The 20,074-nt window shown below is 41.3% G+C and overlaps 1 protein-coding gene across 47 annotated transcripts in view; it reads right to left on the bottom strand.

The window, feature by feature from the left end:
- The window catches only part of LOC139751952 (uncharacterized), a 331,514-nt gene that overhangs the window by 238,284 nt on the left and 73,156 nt on the right, over positions 1-20,074 (bottom strand). For 2 of the 47 annotated variants that reach the window (XM_071667697.1, XM_071667695.1), the window contains exon 5: positions 17,849-18,099. The exons of 43 other annotated variants lie outside the window; for them this stretch is intronic. In XM_071667697.1, coding sequence (XP_071523798.1) covers positions 17,863-18,099 — 237 coding nt within the window. In that variant the 3' untranslated portion in view covers positions 17,849-17,862. Of the gene's footprint in view, positions 1-17,848; positions 18,100-18,283; positions 18,873-20,074 lie in introns of those variants that run through there. 2 more of the 47 variants (XR_011713450.1, XR_011713448.1) reach the window with 2 other exon arrangements.

Genomic DNA, 20,074 nt, shown 5'->3' with positions numbered 1-20,074 from the left:
GCTGTCTATTCCTAGCACTACCTCGCACACGAGGAGGGAGGGGGATGTTATTCCATGTGTGGCGAGGTGGCGATGGAAATAAATAAAGACAGACAGTATGAATTATGTACATGTGTATATATGTATATGTCTGTGTGTATATATATGTGTACATTGAGATGTATAGGTATGTATATTTGCGAAGGTTCTGGGAGTGTTGCAAAATGCGTGGAAGGCAAGAACTTTATCTCGAAGAGCAAAAACGTGTGTGTGTGTGTGTGTGTGTGTGTGTGTGTTTAAGGGGCCTGGATGGGAATAGGGAGCTGTGGTTTTGGTGCATTACACATGACTCCTAAAGAATGGATGTGAGCAGATAAGGCCTTTCTTCTGTACCTGGAGTTACTTTACTTAAGCAGGAAATGGCAATAAAGTATGAATTTTTTTTTCTATAATTTCCCTATGATTCATTACTAAGAGGGTCCTGGTGTTACCCAGGACCTCTTTTCCATATGAGCTCTATGGCTGCGCTACTTCCAGTAGTAGGAAAGTGAAGGACTCCTTTCGCTTGAAAAGTTAACTGACATGACTGTAATCCCAATGATACATCCTCATCAAATGCAACTTTTCACTTGCAGTGTAACTTCAAGATGGTGGGGTCCAGTAACACCTGTGTGTGTGTGTGTGTGTGTGTGTGTGTGTGTGTGTGTGTGTGTGTGTGTGTGTGTGTGTGTGTGTTCATCATTATTGCTATTACCAGCATTTGTGAGGTAACACCAAGAACAGATGACTGACCCTATGGAGGAAAAATCTTCACTTAGCCCCTTTCTCTGTTCCTTCTGGAAAAGTAGAATGGGATGGGAGGATTTACAGCCTCCTGCTCCCACCCCTTTTAGTCACCTACAACATGGAAAGAACTCATGGGCAGTTTTTCTTCTTCCCTATCCCAAGGGATAACATATACATACTTCATACTTGCTCACATTTTCTTGTGTTAGCGAGTAGCGTCAGGAACAAACACAGAAAAGCTTCATTCGCAAACATCCACTCTCTAGCTGTTATGTGTGATGCACCGAAACCACAAGTGCCTATTTACAATCAGGCCTCACAAAGACTTTTAGATGGTATAACTTGGACACTTCACATGCCCTGGTTCAGTCCAATGACTGTACATTGACCCACTTTGTTCCAATTCACTATCCCATGGATACCTTTCACCTTAATGCACATTCAGGCTCCAATTGCTCAAAATCTTTTCTCCATCATTCCATGGCCAATCAGGTTTCCTAGTTCTCCTTCACCCATCCACTTCTGACACATATAGCCTCTTTGTCAACCTTTACTCATTCATTCTCTTAATATGTCCAAACCATTTTAGCACAACCTCTTCAGCTCTCTTAACTACAACACTTCTAAACCTAATAACTATGCTTTTATCCACATTTACCCTCAACTTCCTCCTTACACACAATCTTCTAAACTCAGTCAGCAACTTCTGCAGTTTCTCACTTGAATATACCACAAGTGCTGTATCACATACACAGTGTGCATGCATGTGTGTGTGTGTAATACTATCTGCACATCATGGGGAAAGTATTTACTCCTATGTATGTATGCACACACACCACACTCCAGTCTATGCCATTTGTGTAAGGTTCCACCTGCAAGAAGTTACACAAGTAATAGGTCAACTTTGGAAAAGCCATATCAATGGGATTAAAGTGTTGTCAAAGAACTTGTTCCAAAGGGGTCTACAATTCCCTAATGCTGAAAGTAACACAGCCTTGGTCTGCAGAAACCTTTAGAAAGGTCCTTGTTAACACCATGATTCTTTCACAGAAATTGGACCCAGGGGATGAGAGAGCTTGGGAAGTGAGTCAGTTGTTGTTCGCTGATGATACAGCGCTGGTGGCTGATTCATGTGAGAAACTGCAGAAGCTGGTGACTGAGTTTGGTAAAGTGTGTGAAAGAAGAAAGTTAAGAGTAAATGTGAATAAGAGCAAGGTTATTAGGTACAGTAGGGTTGAGGGTCAATTCAATTGGGAGGTGAGTTTGAATGGAGAAAAACTGGAGGAAGTGAAGTGTTTTAGATATCTGGGAGTGGATCTGGCAGCGGATGGAACCATGGAAGCGGAAGTGGATCATAGGGTGGGGGAGGGGGCGAAAATTCTGGGAGCCTTGAAGAATGTGTGGAAGTCGAGAACATTATCTCGGAAAGCAAAAATGGGTATGTTTGAAGGAATAGTTGTTCCAACAATGTTGTATGGTTGCGAGGCGTGGACTATGGATAGAGTTGTGCACAGGAGGATGGATGTGCTGGAAATGAGATGTTTGAGGACAATGTGTGGTGTGAGGTGGTTTGATTGAGTAAGTAACGTAAGGGTAAGAGAGATGTGTGGAAATAAAAAGAGCGTGGTTGAGAGAGCTGAGGAGGGTGTTTTGAAATGGTTTGGTCACATGGAGAGAATGAGTGAGGAAAGATTGACCAAGAGGATATATGTGTCGGAGGTGGAGGGAACGAGGAGAAGAGGGAGACCAAATTGGAGGTGGAAAGATGGAGTGAAAAAGATTTTGTGTGATCGGGGCCTGAACATGCAGGAGGGTGAAAGGAGGGCAAAGAATAGAGTGAATTGGAGCGATGTGGTATACCGGGGTTGACGTGCTGTCAGTGGATTGAATCAAGGCATGTGTATGGGGTGGGTTGGGCCATTTCTTTCGTCTGTTTCCTTGCGCTACCTCGCAAACGCGGGAGACAGCGGCAAAAAAAATATATATATATATATATATATATATATATATATATATATATATATATATATATATATATATATATATATTTTTTTTTTTTTTATACTTTGTCGCTGTCTCCCGCGTTTGCGAGGTAGCGCAAGGAAACAGACGAAAGAAATGGCCCAACCCCCCCCCCATACACATGTACATACACACGTCCACACACGCAAATATACATACCTACACAGCTTTCCATGGTTTACCCCAGACGCTTCACATGCCTTGATTCAATCCGCTGACAGCACGTCAACCCCGGTATACCACATCGCTCCAATTCACTCTATTCCTTGCCCTACTTTCACCCTCCTGCATGTTCAGGCCCCGATCACACAAAATCTTTTTCACTCCATCTTTCCACCTCCAATTTGGTCTCCCTCTTCTCCTCGTTCCCTCCACCTCCGACACATATATCCTCTTGGTCAATCTTTCCTCACTCATTCTCTCCATGTGCCCAAACCATTTCAAAACACCCTCTTCTGCTCTCTCAACCACGCTCTTTTTATTTCCACACATCTGTCTTACCCTTACGTTACTTACTCAATCAAACCACCTCACACCACACATTGTCCTCAAACATCTCATTTCCAGCACATCCATCCTCCTGCGCACAACTCTATCCATAGCCCACGCCTCGCAACCATACAACATTGTTGGAACAACTATTCCTTCAAACATACCCATTTTTGCTTTCCGAGATAATGTTCTCGACTTCCACACATTTTTCAAGGCTCCCAAAATTTTCGCCCCCTCCCCCACCATATGATCCACTTCCGCTTCCATGGTTCCATCTGCTGACAGATCCACTCCCAGATATCTAAAACACTTCACTTCCTCCAGTTTTTCTCCATTCAAACTCACCTCCCAATTGACTTGACCCTCAACCCTACTGTACCTAATAACCTTGCTCTTATTCACATTTACTCTTAACTTTCTTCTTCCACACACTTTACCAAACTCAGTCACCAGCTTCTGCAGTTTCTCACATGAATCAGCCACCAGCGCTGTATCATCCCTGGGGATAGGAAAGAATACTTTCCACATGTTCCCTGCATGTTGTAGAAGGCAACTAAAAGGGGAGGGAGCAAGGGGCTGGAAATCTTCCCCTACCATTTTTAATTTTCCAAAAGGAACACAGAAGGGGGCCAAGTGAGGATATTCCCTCTAAGGCTCAGTCCTCTATTCTTAACCCTACCTTGCTAATGCAGGAAAAGGCGAATATGTACAGGAAAAATAAATATACACACACACACACATTATTACCTCAATTAGTGCTGTGGATACATTCCTGGAAATTGAAGCACAAAGTTCTCTGCACGGTCATTATACCATAAAACATAGGGACATATGTTCCTAATGACGTCAATTTTTACCTATAAGATATATACAATATTGTATATGAAGGTTACAAGTATGAGTAACCATAATTACAGTAACATATCTCGACTAATGATGAATAACAAATAAACAATATACAATATTGTATTATGTATGACAGTCATTTGATGAATAATGATAACACATGGTAGGTGAGAGAGTGGCAGGAGGCATTGGATATTGTACAGCTCTGCTCTGGGTGAAACTAATCCATCTCTGCATCAGTGAAATTATGATTTAGGTGTAGGTGGTGGTAATAGAGGTAGTGATGATTATGGGTGTGATAATAGTGGAGGTGGTGGTGGTGAAGGAAGATTGCGGCACATGGTAAGATGAAGTGTATACTGGTTTCTTTGGTAACTGCCTAATGCTACTGAACAGCTAATGTCTATCCACAAAATTGCATGCAAGCACAAATGAGCAACAATGTATCCCTTCAACATCACATAATTCTAAAATATGGATTGACAAAGGTGGGTGTGATTAGTTAGAGGTGAAGTGGAAGGGTGTGCTACCTTGCACTAGACGTGATGACAAGTATTCTTCACTTAGACTAGCTTTAGCTTTGCTCAGCCTACATTCCATTCCCTTCAAACAAACTGCTCCTTGAATGAACCACATCAATACTGTTAATTTCATGTTTATGGCAAAAACTTCAATCTTTTTTTCTTTTCCTAATAATGATTCTAAACATTGGTAGTGCCAATCTAAAAGCATCACTGACATCGATCTGATGCACATCAGCTTCCAATGCCTTAACACTTGTAATTTTACATCCAGGGAAAGGCTTTTCCTTAGCACTTTAGATGTACGAGCAGCACTAGAACTTGCAGGCAGTTACCAACAAAAGAAGGGAAAAACTGACAATATAAAAAAATCTGAATCAGAAAGAATGTGTGCACAGAGTATGCGAAAAAATCTGTACCGGACAAACAGAGGAGAGCGCTTGGCAATAATTGAATGTGAGCGTATGTCTACACAATGCCCTGATTGGCCATGTGAATATGAATCTAGAAAGCTGCTCTTGGTAAGTTTTAAGTGTTTGGACTTGGGACTCCTCACTTCTATAAATTTATGGATTTTCATTTCTTTTCCAGGTAAAACTTGAGTTCCAAGATGCAAGGGACACTGTTATAATGAAATAGTGCTTCATGGGACAGTGCTAACCAGGGTATATTAGCATATATATATATATATATATATATATATATATATATATATGTCTCCCACATTAGCAGGCAGCACAAGGAAACAGAAGAAAGAAAGGCCCAACCCACCAACATACACGTATATACATACACATCCACACACGCACATATACATACCTATATTTTTTCAACGTATATATATATATATATATATATATATATATATATATATATATATATATATATATATATATATACAGACATATACATATATACATATGTAGATAATTCATACTTGCTACCTTTATTCACTCCCGTTGCCACCCCGGCACACATGAAATGACAACCCCCTCCCACCGCATGCGCGTGAGGTAGTGCTAGGAAAAGATAACAAAAGCCACATTTGTTCACACTCAGTCTCTAGGTGTCATGTATAATGCACCAAAACCACAGCTCCCTTTCCACATCCAGACCCCACAAAACTTTCCATGGTTTACCCCAGTCGCTTCACATGCCCTGGTTCAATCCACTGACAGTAAGTAGACCACGGTATACCACATCGTTCCAATTCACTCTATTCCTTGCACGTCTTTCACCCTCCTACATGTTCAGGCCCCAAGTGGTCAAAATCTTTTTCACTCCATCATTCCACCTACAATTTGATCTCCCACTTCTCCTTGTTCCCTCCATCTATGACACACATATCCTCTCCATGTGACCAAACCATTTCAATAAACCCTCTTCTGTTCTCTCAACCACACTCTTTTTACTACCCTTTCATTACTTACTCGATCAAACCATCTCACACCACATATTGTCCTCAAACATCTCATTTCCAAGACATCCACCCTTTCCGCGCAACCCTACCTATAGCCCACGCCTCACAACCATTTAACATTGTAGGAACCACTATTCCTTCAAACATACTCATTTTTGCTTTCCGAGATAATGTTCTTGCCTTCCACACATTTTTCCAACACTCCCAGAACTTTCGCCCCTTCCCCCACCCTGTGACTCACTTCCACTTCCATGGTTCCATCCGCTGCCAAATCCACTCCCAGATATCTAAAACATTTCACTTCCTTCAGTTTTTCTCCATTCAAACTTACCTCCCAATTAACTTGTCCCTCAACCCTACTGAACCTAACAACCTCGCTCTTATTCATTTTTACTCTCAGCTTTATTCTTTCGCATACTTTACCAAACTCAGTCATCAACTTCTGCAGTTTCTCACCCAAATCAGCCACCCGTGCTGTATCATCAGGGAACAACAACTGACTCACTTCCCAAGCCCTCTCATCGACAACAGACAGCATACTTTCCCCTCTCCAAAACTCTTGCATTCACCTCCCTAACATATTTATTTATTTATTTATTATACTTTATCGCTGTCTCCTGCATTAGCGAGGTAGCGCAAGGAAACAGACGAAAGAATGGCCCAACCCATCAACATACACATGTATATACACACACATCCACACACGCACATATACATACCTATACATCTCAACGTATATATATATATATATATATATATATATATATATAGATTTGTATGTAGCATTTATGGATCTGGAGAAGGCATATGATAGAGTTGATAGAGATGCTCTGTGGAAGGTATTAAGAATATATGGTGTGGGAGGCAAGTTGTTAGAAGCAGTGAAAAGTTTTTATCGAGGATGTAAGGCATGTGTACGTGTAGGAAGAGAGGAAAGTGATTGGTTCTCAGTGAATGTAGGTTTGCGGCAGGGGTGTGTGATGTCTCCATGGTTGTTTAATTTGTTTATGGATGGGGTTGTTAGGGAGGTGAATGCAAGAGTTTTGGAAAGAGGGGCAAGTATGAAGTCTGTTGGGGATGAGAGAGCTTGGGAAGTGAGTCAGTTGTTGTTCGCTGATGATACAGCGCTGGTGGCTGATTCATGTGAGAAACTGCAGAAGCTGGTGACTGAGTTTGGTAAAGTGTGTGAAAGAAGAAAGTTAAGAGTAAATGTGAATAAGAGCAAGGTTATTAGGTACAGTAGGGTTGAGGGTCAAGTCAATTGGGAGGTAAGTTTGAATGGAGAAAAACTGAGGAAGTGAAGTGTTTTAGATATCTGGGAGTGGATCTGGCAGCGGATGGAACCATGGAAGCGGAAGTGGATCATAGGGTGGGGGAGGGGGCGAAAATTTTGGGAGCCTTGAAGAATGTGTGGAAGTCGAGAACATTATCTCAGAAAGCAAAAATGGGTATGTTTGAAGGAATAGTGGTTCCAACAATGTTGTATGGTTGCGAGGCGTGGGCTATGGATAGAGTTGTGCGCAGGAGGATGGATGTGCTGGAAATGAGATGTTTGAGGACAATGTGTGGTGTGAGGTGGTTTGATCGAGTAAGTAACGTAAGGGTAAGAGAGATGTGTGGAAATAAAAAGAGCGTGGTTGAGAGAGCAGAAGAGGGTGTTTTGAAATGGTTTGGGCACATGGAGAGAATGAGTGAGGAAAGATTGACCAAGAGGATATATGTGTCGGAGGTGGAGGGAACGAGGAGAAGAGGGAGACCAAATTGGAGGTGGAAAGATGGAGTGAAAAAGATTTTGTGTGATCGGGGCCTGAACATGCAGGAGGGTGAAAGGAGGGCAAGGAATAGAGTGAATTGGAGCGATGTGGTATACCGGGGTTGACGTGCTGTCAGTGGATTGAATCAAGGCATGTGAAGCGTCTGGGGTAAACCATGGAAAGCTGTGTAGGTATGTATATTTGCGTGTGTGGACGTATGTATATACTTGTGTATGGGGGTGGGTTGGGCCATTTCTTTCGTCTGTTTCCTTGCGCTACCTCGCAAACGCGGGAGACAGCGGCAAAAAATATATATATATATATATATATTTTCACACTATTCGCCATTTCCCTCGTTAGCAAGGTAGCGTTAAGAACAGAGGACTGGACCTTTGAGGGAATATCCTCACCTGGCCCCCTTCTCTGTTCTTTCTTTTGGGGGAAAAAAAAAAAAATACAGACATATACATACACACACACACACACACACACACATATATATATATATCATAGTTGCTGTCTCCTGCGTTAGCAAGGTAGCGCAAGGAAACAAATGAAAGAATGGCCCAACCCACCCACATACATATGTACATCCATAAACGCCCACACAAGCACATATACATACCTATACATTTCAATGTATACATACATATATATATACAGACATATATACACACACACATGTACATATTCATACTTGCTGCCTTCATCCATTCCTGTCGCCATCCTGCCACACATGAAACACCCCCCCACATGCATGAGGTAGCACTAGGAAAAGACAACAATGGCCACATTCATTCATACTCAGTCTCTAGTCATGTGTAGTGCACTGAAACCACAATTCCCTTTCCACATGCAGGCCCCACAAAGCTTTCCATGATTTACCCCAGATGCTTCACATGCCCTGGTTCAATCCACTGACAGCACGTCGACCCCTTTATACCACATCATTCCAATTCACTCTATTCCTTGCACACCTTTCATCCTCCTCTATGTTCAAGCCCCGATTGCTCAAAATCTTTTTCACTCCACCCTTCCACCTCTAATTTGGTCTCCCACTTCTCATTCCCTACACCTCTGCCACATATATCCTCTTTGTCAATCTTTCCTTACTCATTCTCTCTATGTGTCCAAACCATTTCAATACACCCTCTTCTGCTCTCAACCACACTTTTTATTACCACACATCTCTCTTACCCTTTTATTACTTACTCGGTCAAACCATTTCACACCACATGTCCTTAAACATTTCATTTCCAACAAATCCACCCTCCTCTACACAACCCTATCTACAGCCCATGCCTCGCAACCATATAACACTCCAACAATGTTATATGGTTGCGAGGCATGGGCTATAGGTAGGGTGGTGCGGAGGAGGGTGGATGTGTTGGAAATGAAATGTTTGAGGACAATATGTGGTGTGAGGTGGTTTGATCAAGTAAGTAATGAAAGGTTAAGAGAGATATGTGGTAGTAAAGTATGGTTGAGAGAGCAGAAGAGGGTGTGTTGAAATGGTTCGGTCAAATGGAGAGAATAAGTGAGGAAAGCTTGACAAAGAGGATGTATGTGTCAGAGGTACAGGGAACAAGGAGAAGCGGGTGACCGAATTAGAGGTGGAAGGATGGAGTGAAAAAGATTTTGAGCAAACAGGGCCTGAACATACAGGAGGGTGAAAGGCAGACAAGGAATAGAGTGAATTGGAATGATGTAGTATACCGGGGTTGACATGCTGTCAATGGCTTGAACCAGGGTATGTGAGGTTTTGAGGGGCCTGGATGTGGAAAGGGAGCTGTGGTTTCGGTGCATTATACATGACAGCTAGAGACTGAGTATGAATGAATGCGGCCTTTCTTGTCTTTTCCTAGTACTACATATATACACTTTCATGTAATGATCACACTGTTGGGAGATACAAGAATGTGACAGTAGAAATAAACAGTCAGTTGATATAAAAGGAAGAGACATAGCTTGTTTCCCAAATGGCATCTTTGTTTTGTCTCTTCCTTGTATATCAACTAACTATTCTACATCTATCTCATTCTTGTATCTCCCTTGACGATGCGATCATTACACGAAAGTGCACTTGGGAACTCGTGCTTCGTTTTCCTCATGGTTCTATACATATACACATTAATACTTGATAGCATTTTTTGACATTAGTGAGGTAGTGCCAGGTACAGACAAAGAAAGGCTGCATTCACTCACATTCATTCTCAAGCTGTCATATGCAATACACCAAAACCACATACACCTATCCACAACTGGCCCAACAGACCTTTCCATGGCTTCCCCTGCCATTTCACATGCCTGGGTTCAGTCCACTAACACCAAGATGACCTCTGTACACATCATTCCAAGAGACTATTCCAAGCATGCTGTTCACTCTCCTATAAGTTCTGGTCCCAAGCACTCAATATCTTCTTCATCCTTCCATCTCTAATTTGGTTTCCCCTTTCTCCTTGTCCCCTCCACTTCTGACATATCCTCTGTCAACCTCTACCATTCATTTTTTCCATATGTCTAAACCATTCAAGTAGACCCTACTCAGCTCTCTCAACTACCCTGTTTGTTATTATGCACCTCACTCTTACTGTTTTATTACCAACTCAATCAAACCACCTACCTCCACATACTATTCTCGTACATTCCATTTCTAACACATCCACCCTCATCTGAACATCCTCATCTATAGCCCATGCCTTGTTTCCATATCAATTTTTGCTTTTCTAGAAAATGACCACTCTTTCCACACCATTCATTTTCTCCATATGTCTAAACCATTCAAGCAGACCCTACTCAGCTCTCTCAACTACACTGTTTTGTCACCCTCATCTGAACATCCTCATCTATAGCCCATGCCATGTTTCCATATCAATTTTTGCTTTTCTAGAAAATGACCACTCTTTCCACACCTTCAATGCTCCCAGAACTTTTGGCCCCACACCCATCCTGACTCACTTTCACTTCCATGGTGCCATTTCCACTCGCCGGTATTTAAAAACATAACTTCCTCTAAATTGTTTCCATTTATGTTCAAAGCCCAACTAACCTGTCCCTCTCTCAAGCTAAACCAAATAACCTCGCTTTTAATTACATTTATTCTCAACTTCCTCCTTTTTAAACACACTTCCAAACTCAACCAGCAAGTTCTACTGTTTGTTACTTGAATCTGCCACCAGTGCTATCATCAGCAAACAACAACTGACTTGCTTCCCAGGCCACCTCACACCTTACAGGCTGCATACCTGCCCCTCTCTCCAAGGCCTTTGCATCTATAACCTTAATTTAAACTTCTCTGCATCTAGCAGCTTTCCTCCCAAACCATATAAATGTATTCTCAATTCCTTTCACAAGGATTCCTCCCAAACCATATACATGTATTCTCAATTCCTTTCACAAGGAATCTCTGTCAATCTTATCTTATGCTTTCTACAGACCCATAAAAGCCACATACAAATTCTTGTTTTCCTTAATATTTCTCACACAAATTCTTTACAGCAAACACCTGATCCATATCCTATACCACTTCTTAAAACACATTTTTCCTCCCTAATCTGATGTTCTGTACATGCCTTCACCCTCTCAATTACTACTCCCACCTACAATTTACCAAGTACATTCAATAAACTTATATAACTATGTAGTTTGAACTCACCTTTGTCCATGTCTTTATATAGTTGCACTATTTGTGCATCCTACCAATACTCAGGCACCCCACCACAGTCCATACATACATTGAAAATCCTAACTTGCAAATCAAAACCACACTCACCCCCTTTCTTAAGAAATTCAACTGCAACACCATCCAATCCAGCCAACTTATTGCATTTTACCTTATGCAAGGCTTTTATCACCTCTAATCTCTTCACCAAACCACTCTCCCTGACTATCTCTTTGCATACCATCCTAACCTTAACACACCACATCTGCTACCCTATCATCAAATGCATATAACAGTCCTCAGAACACTCACTCCATCTTTCACTGGTGTTCCCATTTGTTCTCACATTTTTAGCACAATATTAACCTCTTCCTAAAATATAAAATTCCTCTTAAAGTTTAAAAATACTCACACTTCAATTCTCATTAGCATTTGTTCAATCCCTGAACCTTCCTCCTGACTTCCTGCCACTTTCTCTTATATATCTCCAAATCATATGCACTCTTCCCCTATTATCACCCAAATGCCTCTTTTATCTCTTTCACAAGCAACTTAACTTGTTCATCCCACTAATAACTACCCTTTCTGATTCCCCCATGCATATGCTTTTCAAGCACATGCCAGCATTGCTTCCCTAAATATCTCCAGTTCCTAACCTCACCCACTCCCCTAATTTCACTTAATATTGCCTTTTGCCACTCTACACTCAATCTCTCAATTCTACACTCAATCTCTCTTGATATTTCTTCACACAAGTCTCTCTCTTCTCACCCATAGTGTTTCCTTTCCAAAAATCACTACAAATCTTCACCCTCCCCTACACAAGAAAGTGATTAGACATCCCACTAGCTGCCTCTCCAGAACATTTACATCCAAATCTCTCTCTTTTACACACATATCAATTTCTGTGTAATCCAATAAAGCCCGCTGAACATCTCTACAACTCATGTTCTTATACTTATGCATGCCCTTCTTTTAAAAACAGGTATTCCCGAAAAGTGGTTCCAACAATGTTGTATGGTTGCGAGGCATGGGCTATGGATAGAGTTGTGCGCAGGAGGGTGGATGTGCTGGAAATGAGATGTTTGAGGACAATGTGTGGTGTGAGGTGGTTTGATCGAGTAAGTAATGTAAGGGTAAAATAGGTGTGTGGAAATAAAGAGTGTGGTTGAGAGAGCAGAAGAGGGTGTTTTGAAATGGTTTGGGCACATGGAGAGAATGAGTGAGGAAAGATTGACCAAGAGGATATATGTGTCGGAGGTGGAGGGAACGAGAAGTGGGAGACCAAATTGGAGGTGGAAAGATGGAGTGAAAAAGATTTTGAGTGATCGGGGCCTGAACATGCAGGAGGGTGAAAGGTGGGCAAGGATTAGAGTGAATTGGATCAATGTGGTATACCGGGGTTGACGTGCTGTCAGTGGATTGAATCAGGGCATGTGAAGCGTCTGGGGTAAACCATGGAAAGTTGTGTGGGGCCTGGATGTGGAAAGGGAGCTGTGGTTTCGGGCATTATTGCATGACAGCTAGAGACTGAGTGTGAACGAATGGGGCCTTTGTTGTCTTTTCCTAGCGCTACCTCGCACACATGAGGGGGAAGGGGGATGGTATTCCATGTGTGGTGAGGTGGCGATGGGAATGAATAAAGGCAGTGTGAATTGTGTACATGGGTATATATGTATGTGTCTGTGTGTGTATATATATGTGTACATTGAGATGTCTAGGTATGTATATTTGCCTGTGTGGACGTGTATGTATATACATGTGTATGGGGGTGGGTTGGGCCATTTCTTTCGTCTGTTACCTTGCGCTACCTCGCAAACACGGGAGACAGCGACAAAGCAAAATAATAATAATAATAATAACTCCACAAGCTGTTCACCACTTCCATTTCCATAATTATACCCCATGGCTCCCCCAATTATACCCTCAACTGCCATACTAATCACCTTTGCATTTGAATCACCCATTACTAATTTCTGGTCTCTTGCATCAAAACTGCTGAAAAAACTCAACTCAGCTATTATACAAAGGCAAAGGGGATAAAGGTGAAGTGTTCAAACTACAGAGGTATAAGTTTGTTGAGTACAGAGCAGCAGATTGGGGAAGAGCAGTGTGGTTTCAGAAGTGGTTGAGGATGTGTGGATCAGGTGCTTGCTTTGAAGAACATATGTGAGAAATACTTAGAAAAATTGGGGAAGAGCAGTGTGGTTTCAGAAGTGGTTGAGGATGTGTGGATCAGGTGCTTGCTTTGAAGAACGTATGTGAGAAATACTTAGAAAAACAGATGGATTTGAATGTAGCATTTATGGATCTGGAGACAGCATATGATAAGGTTGATAGAGATGCTCTGTGGAAGGTATTAAGAGTATACGGCGCGGGAGGTAAGTTGCTGGAAGCGATGTAAAGTTTTTACCAAGGATGTAAAGCATGTGTACGAGTAGGAAGAGAGGAGAGTGATTGGCTCCCAGTGAATGTCAGATTGCAGCAGGGGTGTGTGATGTCTTCATGGTTAATTTGTTTATGGATGGGTTGGTTAGGGAGGCAAATGCAACAGTTTTAGAGAGAGGGGCAAGTATGCTGTCTCTTGTCGATAAGAGGGCTTGGGAAGCGAGTCAGTTGTTGTTCGATGATGATAAAGCACTGGTGGTTGATTCAGGTGAGAAACTGCAGAGGTTGGTGACTGAATTTGGTAAAGTGTGTGAAAGAAAAGAGTTGAAAGTAATGTGAATAAGAGCAAGGATATTAGATTGAGTAGGGTTGAGGGACAAGTTAATTGGGAGGTAAGTTTGAATGGAGAAAAATTGGAAGTGAAGTGTTTTAGATATCTGGGAGTGGATTTGGCAGCAGATGGAAACATGGAAGTGGAAGTGAGTCACATGATGGGGGAGGGGGGAAAAGGTTCTGGGAGCATTAAAGAATGTGTGGAAGGAGAGAACGTTATCTCGGAACAAAAATGGGTATGTTTGAACGAATTGTGGTTCCAACAATGTTATGTGGTTGAGAGGCATGGGCTATAGATAGGGTTGTGCAGAGGAAGATGGATGTGTTGGAAATAAAATGTGGACAATATGTGGTGTGAGATGGTTTGATCAAGTAAGAAATGAAAGGGTAAGAAAGATGTGTGGTATAGAGTGTGGTTGAGAGAGCAGAAGAGGGTGTGTTGAAATGGTTTGGACACACAGAGAGAATGACTGAGGAAAGATCAACAAAGGGGATACATGTATCAGAGGTTGAGGTAAGAAAGAGAAGCAGGAGACCAAATCGGAGGTGGAAGGATGGAGTGAAAAAGATTTTGAGCGATCGGGGCCTGATCATACAGGAGGGTGAAAGGCATGCAAGGAATAAAGTGAATTGTAAGATGTGGTATACCAGGGTCAACATGCTGTCAATGGACTGAACCAGAGCATGTGCAGTGTCTGGGGAAAACCATGGAAAGGTCTGTGGAACCAGGACGTGGAAAGGGAGCTGTAGTTTAGGTGCATTACACACGACAACTAGAGACTGAGTGTGAACGAATATGGCCTTTTTTGTCTTTTCCTGGCACTACCTCACTGGAGGAGGGGATGCTATTTCATGTTTGGCAGGGTGGCGATGGGAATAGATAAAGGCAGCAAGTATGAATATATACATATACATATATATATATGTGTATGTGGATGATTGGGCTATTCTTCGTATATTTCCTTGTGCTACCTCGCTGATGCTGAAAAGCGATTAAGTATAATAATAACAATAATAATGTATTTATCATTTGATTGTACATTATTTTATATTAAATTTATTATACTTAATCGCCGTCTCCCATGTTAGCGAGATAGTGCAAGGAAACAGATGAAGAATGGCCCAACCCACCTACATACACACGTATATACATAAATGCCCACATGTGCACATATACATACCTATACATTTTAACATATACATACACAGACATATACATATATACACATGTACATATTCATACATGCTGCCTTCATCCATTCCCGTCGCCACCCCGCCACACATGAAATAGCAGGAAAAGACGAAAAGGCCACATTTGTTCACACTCAGTCTCTAGCTGTCATGTGTAATGCACTGAAACCATAGCTCCTGTTCCACATCCAGGCCCCTCAGACCTTTCCATGGTTTACCAATGATGCTTCACATGCCCTGGTTCAATCCACTGACAGCATGTCGACCCCGGTATACCACATCGTTCCAATTCACTCTATTCCTTGCACGCCTTACACTCCCCTGTATGTTCAGGCCCCTTTCTCTCAAAAATCTTTTTCACTCCATCCTTCCACCTCTAATTTGCCTCCAATTTGGTCTCCCACATCTCCTTGTTCCCCCTAACCTCTTTAACAATCTTTCCTCACTCATTCTCTCCATGTGACCAGACCACTTCAACACACCCTCTTCTACTCTCTCAACCATACTCTTTTTATTACCACACATCACTCTTACCCTTTCATTACTTAATCAAACCATCTCACACCACATATTGTCCTCAAACATTTCATTTCCAATGCATCCACCCTCCTCCGCACAAGCCATCCACAGCCCATGCCTCGCAACCGTATAACACTGCTGGAACCACTATTCCTTCAAACATACCCATTTCTGCTCTCTGAGATAACGTTCTCACCTTCCACTTATTCTTCAATGCTCCCAGAACCTTTGCCCCCTCCCCCACTTGGTGGGGGATGGGACAAATATACATATATATATATATATATATATATATATATATATATATATATATATATATATATATATATATATATATATATACATATATATATATATATATATATATATACATACATACATATATGTATGTATAGAGTTGATAGAGATGCTCTGTGGAAGGTATTAAGAATATATGGTGTGGGAGGCAAGTTGTTAGAAGCAGTGAAAAGTTTTTATCAAGGATGTAAGGCATGTGTACGTGTAGGAAGAGAGGAAAGTGATTGGTTCTCAGTGAATGTAGGTTTGCGGTAGGGGTGTGTGATGTCTCCATGGTTGTTTAATTTGTTTATGGATGGGGTTGTTAGGGAGGTGAATGCAAGAGTTTTGGAAAGAGGGGCAAAGATGAAGTCTGTTGGGGATGAGAGAGCTTGGGAAGCGAGTCAGTTGTTGTTCGCTGATGATACAGCGCTGGTGGCTGATTCATGTGAGAAACTGCAGAAGCTGGTGACTGAGTTTGGTAAAGTGTGTGAAAGAAGAAAGTTAAGAGTAAATGTGAATAAGAGCAAGGTTATTAGGTACAGTAGGGTTGAGGGTCAAGTCAATTGGGAGGTGAGTTTGAATGGAGAAAAACTGGAGGAAGTGAAGTGTTTTAGATATCTGGGAGTGGATCTGGCAGCGGATGGAAACATGGAAGCGGAAGTGGATCATAGGGTGGGGGAGGGGGCGAAAATTCTGGGAGCCTTGAAGAATGTGTGGAAGTCGAGAACATTATCTCGGAAAGCAAAAATGGGCATGTTTGAAGGAATAGTGGTTCCAACAATGTTGTATGGTTGCGAGGCGTGGACTATGGATAGAGTTGTGCGCAGGAGGATGGATGTGCTGGAAATGAGATGTTTGAGGACAATGTGTGGTGTGAGGTGGTTTGATCGAGTAAGTAACGTAAAGGTAAGAGAGATGTGTGGAAATAAAAAGAGCGTGGTTGAGAGAGCAGAAGAGGGTGTTTTGAAATGGTTTGGTCACATGGAGAGAATGAGTGAGGAAAGATTGACCAAGAGGATATACGTGTCGGAGGTGGAGGGAACGAGGAGAAGAGGGAGACCAAATTGGAGGTGGAAAGATGGAGTGAAAAAGATTTTGTGTGATCGGGGCCTGAACATGCAGGAGGGTGAAAGGAGGGCAAGGAATAGAGTGAATTGGAGCGATGTGGTATACCGGGGTTGACGTGCTGTCAGTGGATTGAATCAAGGCATGTGAAGCGTCTGGGGTAATCCATGGAAAGCTGTGTAGGTATGTATATTTGCGTGTGTGGACGTATGTATATACATGTGTATGGGGGTGGGTTGGGCCATTTCTTTCGTCTGTTTCCTTGCGCTACCTCGCAAACGCGGGAGACAGCGACAAAGTATAATAAAAAAAAAAAAAACAATATATATATATATATATATATATATATATATATATATATATATATATATATATATATATATATATATTCAAACTTTGTTATTGTATAGAGGGATAAGTGATGTAAATTACTGTAAACTTCATTTACAGACGTGATTATCAAATTGTTAAAAAAAAAAAAAAAGCCATTTCTATTATCCCAAGCATCATTCCTTCAAAAAAGAACTCTAGAAAAAGAAAATAATTTTTCACTTGAAGACGAACTAGTATTTCCAGTCTCAGTAGAACTCACAATGCTATATATCTTTAAGCAGCAATATGGTTTTGTGCATCTCTAAGGTGTGGGTGAGCATCTCTCAGATGTGCATGTAACCTGTCCTTTCGGGAGAAGGCCTTGCCACACAAGCCACACACAAATGGTTTGTCTCCCGTGTGGACACGACAGTGACGGCTCCATTTGGTCTTGTCACGGAAGAGTTTGCCGCAAAATGGGCAGTGGTACACCGTCCCCCACCTAGCTCGACTCTTCCTCCCTCCGCGACCCTACAAAGAACCAAAGACACCCAGGTGAACATCTGCTTCCTTCCTCTTAATTAGGAATATTAACAATATATTTCTCTGTATTTTGTCCCAACAACTGATGTAAGAACATGTCATCCAGCCAATTCCCTATCAACTACCATAAATGCCCAAACAATAAAGGAATATTATTTTCCTAAACACTCACACTTCTAAAGAAATTTTGTCTATTCCTTTGAAATATTTTAAGATAAATTTCATCATTCTTCTGACGAATACAACACCTATGACTCTCCTCTCTAATAAGGGTTCCAAGTTCCATCTTTCAGCTCCTGATGTTAAATCTCCAAATATGCATCATCATTGTTCTCATATGGCTAATCATCCATTTGTTGTATTCGAGTTCCATAATAAGCACTGTACTTGTGAATCTTTCACATAGGTAAGCTTCTGGAACTATCAAGCTTATTGTAGGTATATATCACAGGATAATCAGACTTGTGTAAACAAATCATATGTCTCTTCACATTCGTCTTCAGTGCAGAGCTGTAAGGGCAATGTGGGCAACTAAATGGCTTTTCACCAGTATGTGTCATGAGATGTCTTCTCAACTCTGAAGATGAGCGGCACTTTTGACCACATATTCGACAGATTTTGAACTCTAAATGGTTGCTTAAGGCCCCTGCTTGCTCTCCTACTCTACAGGGTGACCCTAGTTTCACCTGTGCACCAGGAATTGATGCGGCATGGCCCAGGGCATAACTGGAGTCGGCCATTTGCAGTGGGTCACCCTCATCCTGCAATGAGGAATATAGTCTCAATCTATATAACATCTATGAAGGAGTTCCATATCCATCTGCAACATTACAACTCCCAGTTAAAATGCGCAAAGTACTCATAACTTTTCAAGAGGAAAAAATTTCTGGTCAAAAGAATGTTCCTAAGTTTAAACGACACAACCAAGACAACTCAAGATATTACAATCCAAACGAAATTCTCGCGGATTTCCCTGTAAAAATTTTAAGTATTGTATTTGATTTTTTTCCCACCAACAATGTGGAAAACTAACAAAGTTCTTGTTGCGTCCCTGCTCATACTATTCACTTACATCCATACCATTCCAAATCATTGGGATATCTCATAAATTCAATAAGGAAAGGTATGAAAGAAGGCTTATTTTCAGATAACTCCCGACATACAGAAAAAAATCCCCCCCAACTTCCTGGGCTGTATAAAGCACAAACAGTTTCTCCACGAAATATTTTATTTCAGATTCTGAATATGTTATATAATCATTGCTCTGCACTGTCTATGCAACTGTTAATAAGAGCACTCACACTGGGCCACATGAATTTTCCTTTAAAGAGGAGGGGATGCCATAATCAAACCTCACAGCATATTAGAAACTGACCCATCTTCTACCATGCTGTGAAAATGATCGTCATGAGTCCCCTCCTGGAGGAGTTAAAATGTTAACATTATATCATAAATGCAGTGAGTTAAACTTTACAGCGGCATCATCCCTCCTTTATGACTTGTATAAACATAAGAATTTTTCATCATTGTTCACAGAAATGCATATGGGAAACAGAGCTAGAGGAATCCAAGGCATATCATAAAGGACTGTTTCTGTTCTTGCAGGGAAAATGGAGCATCAACTTCAAGTTCTCTCATCAAGCTTTTACTTCTTGAGTCCTATCACATGCCTTGGAAGTAGGTTAGGACAAACACAAAAGCTGCAGCCTATGTATTTCTTTTTCTTTTGCAAGCAATCCATTATCTCAGAATCATAATCAATTACTTTGTAACTGAAGGAATACTGATTTTCAATTAACTCAGCATTCAAGAAACAAATTTTCAGGTGAAACTAATAAATGAAATACATTGGCTGCAGCTAGGCAGGCACGTAGGAATATGTAAATGACTACATCAAAGAAATCCTTCAAGAACAGATATCTATATTTCAAAACTGAGATTACTGAAAGAATATTCAAATTAC

This window comes from Panulirus ornatus, chromosome 12 (genome assembly GCF_036320965.1).
Source record: "Panulirus ornatus isolate Po-2019 chromosome 12, ASM3632096v1, whole genome shotgun sequence".
In the NCBI taxonomy this organism is placed as follows: Eukaryota; Metazoa; Arthropoda; class Malacostraca; order Decapoda; family Palinuridae; genus Panulirus; species Panulirus ornatus.
Note: the sequence above shows the minus strand (reverse complement) of the source record. Positions and strands in the feature narration are given on the sequence as shown.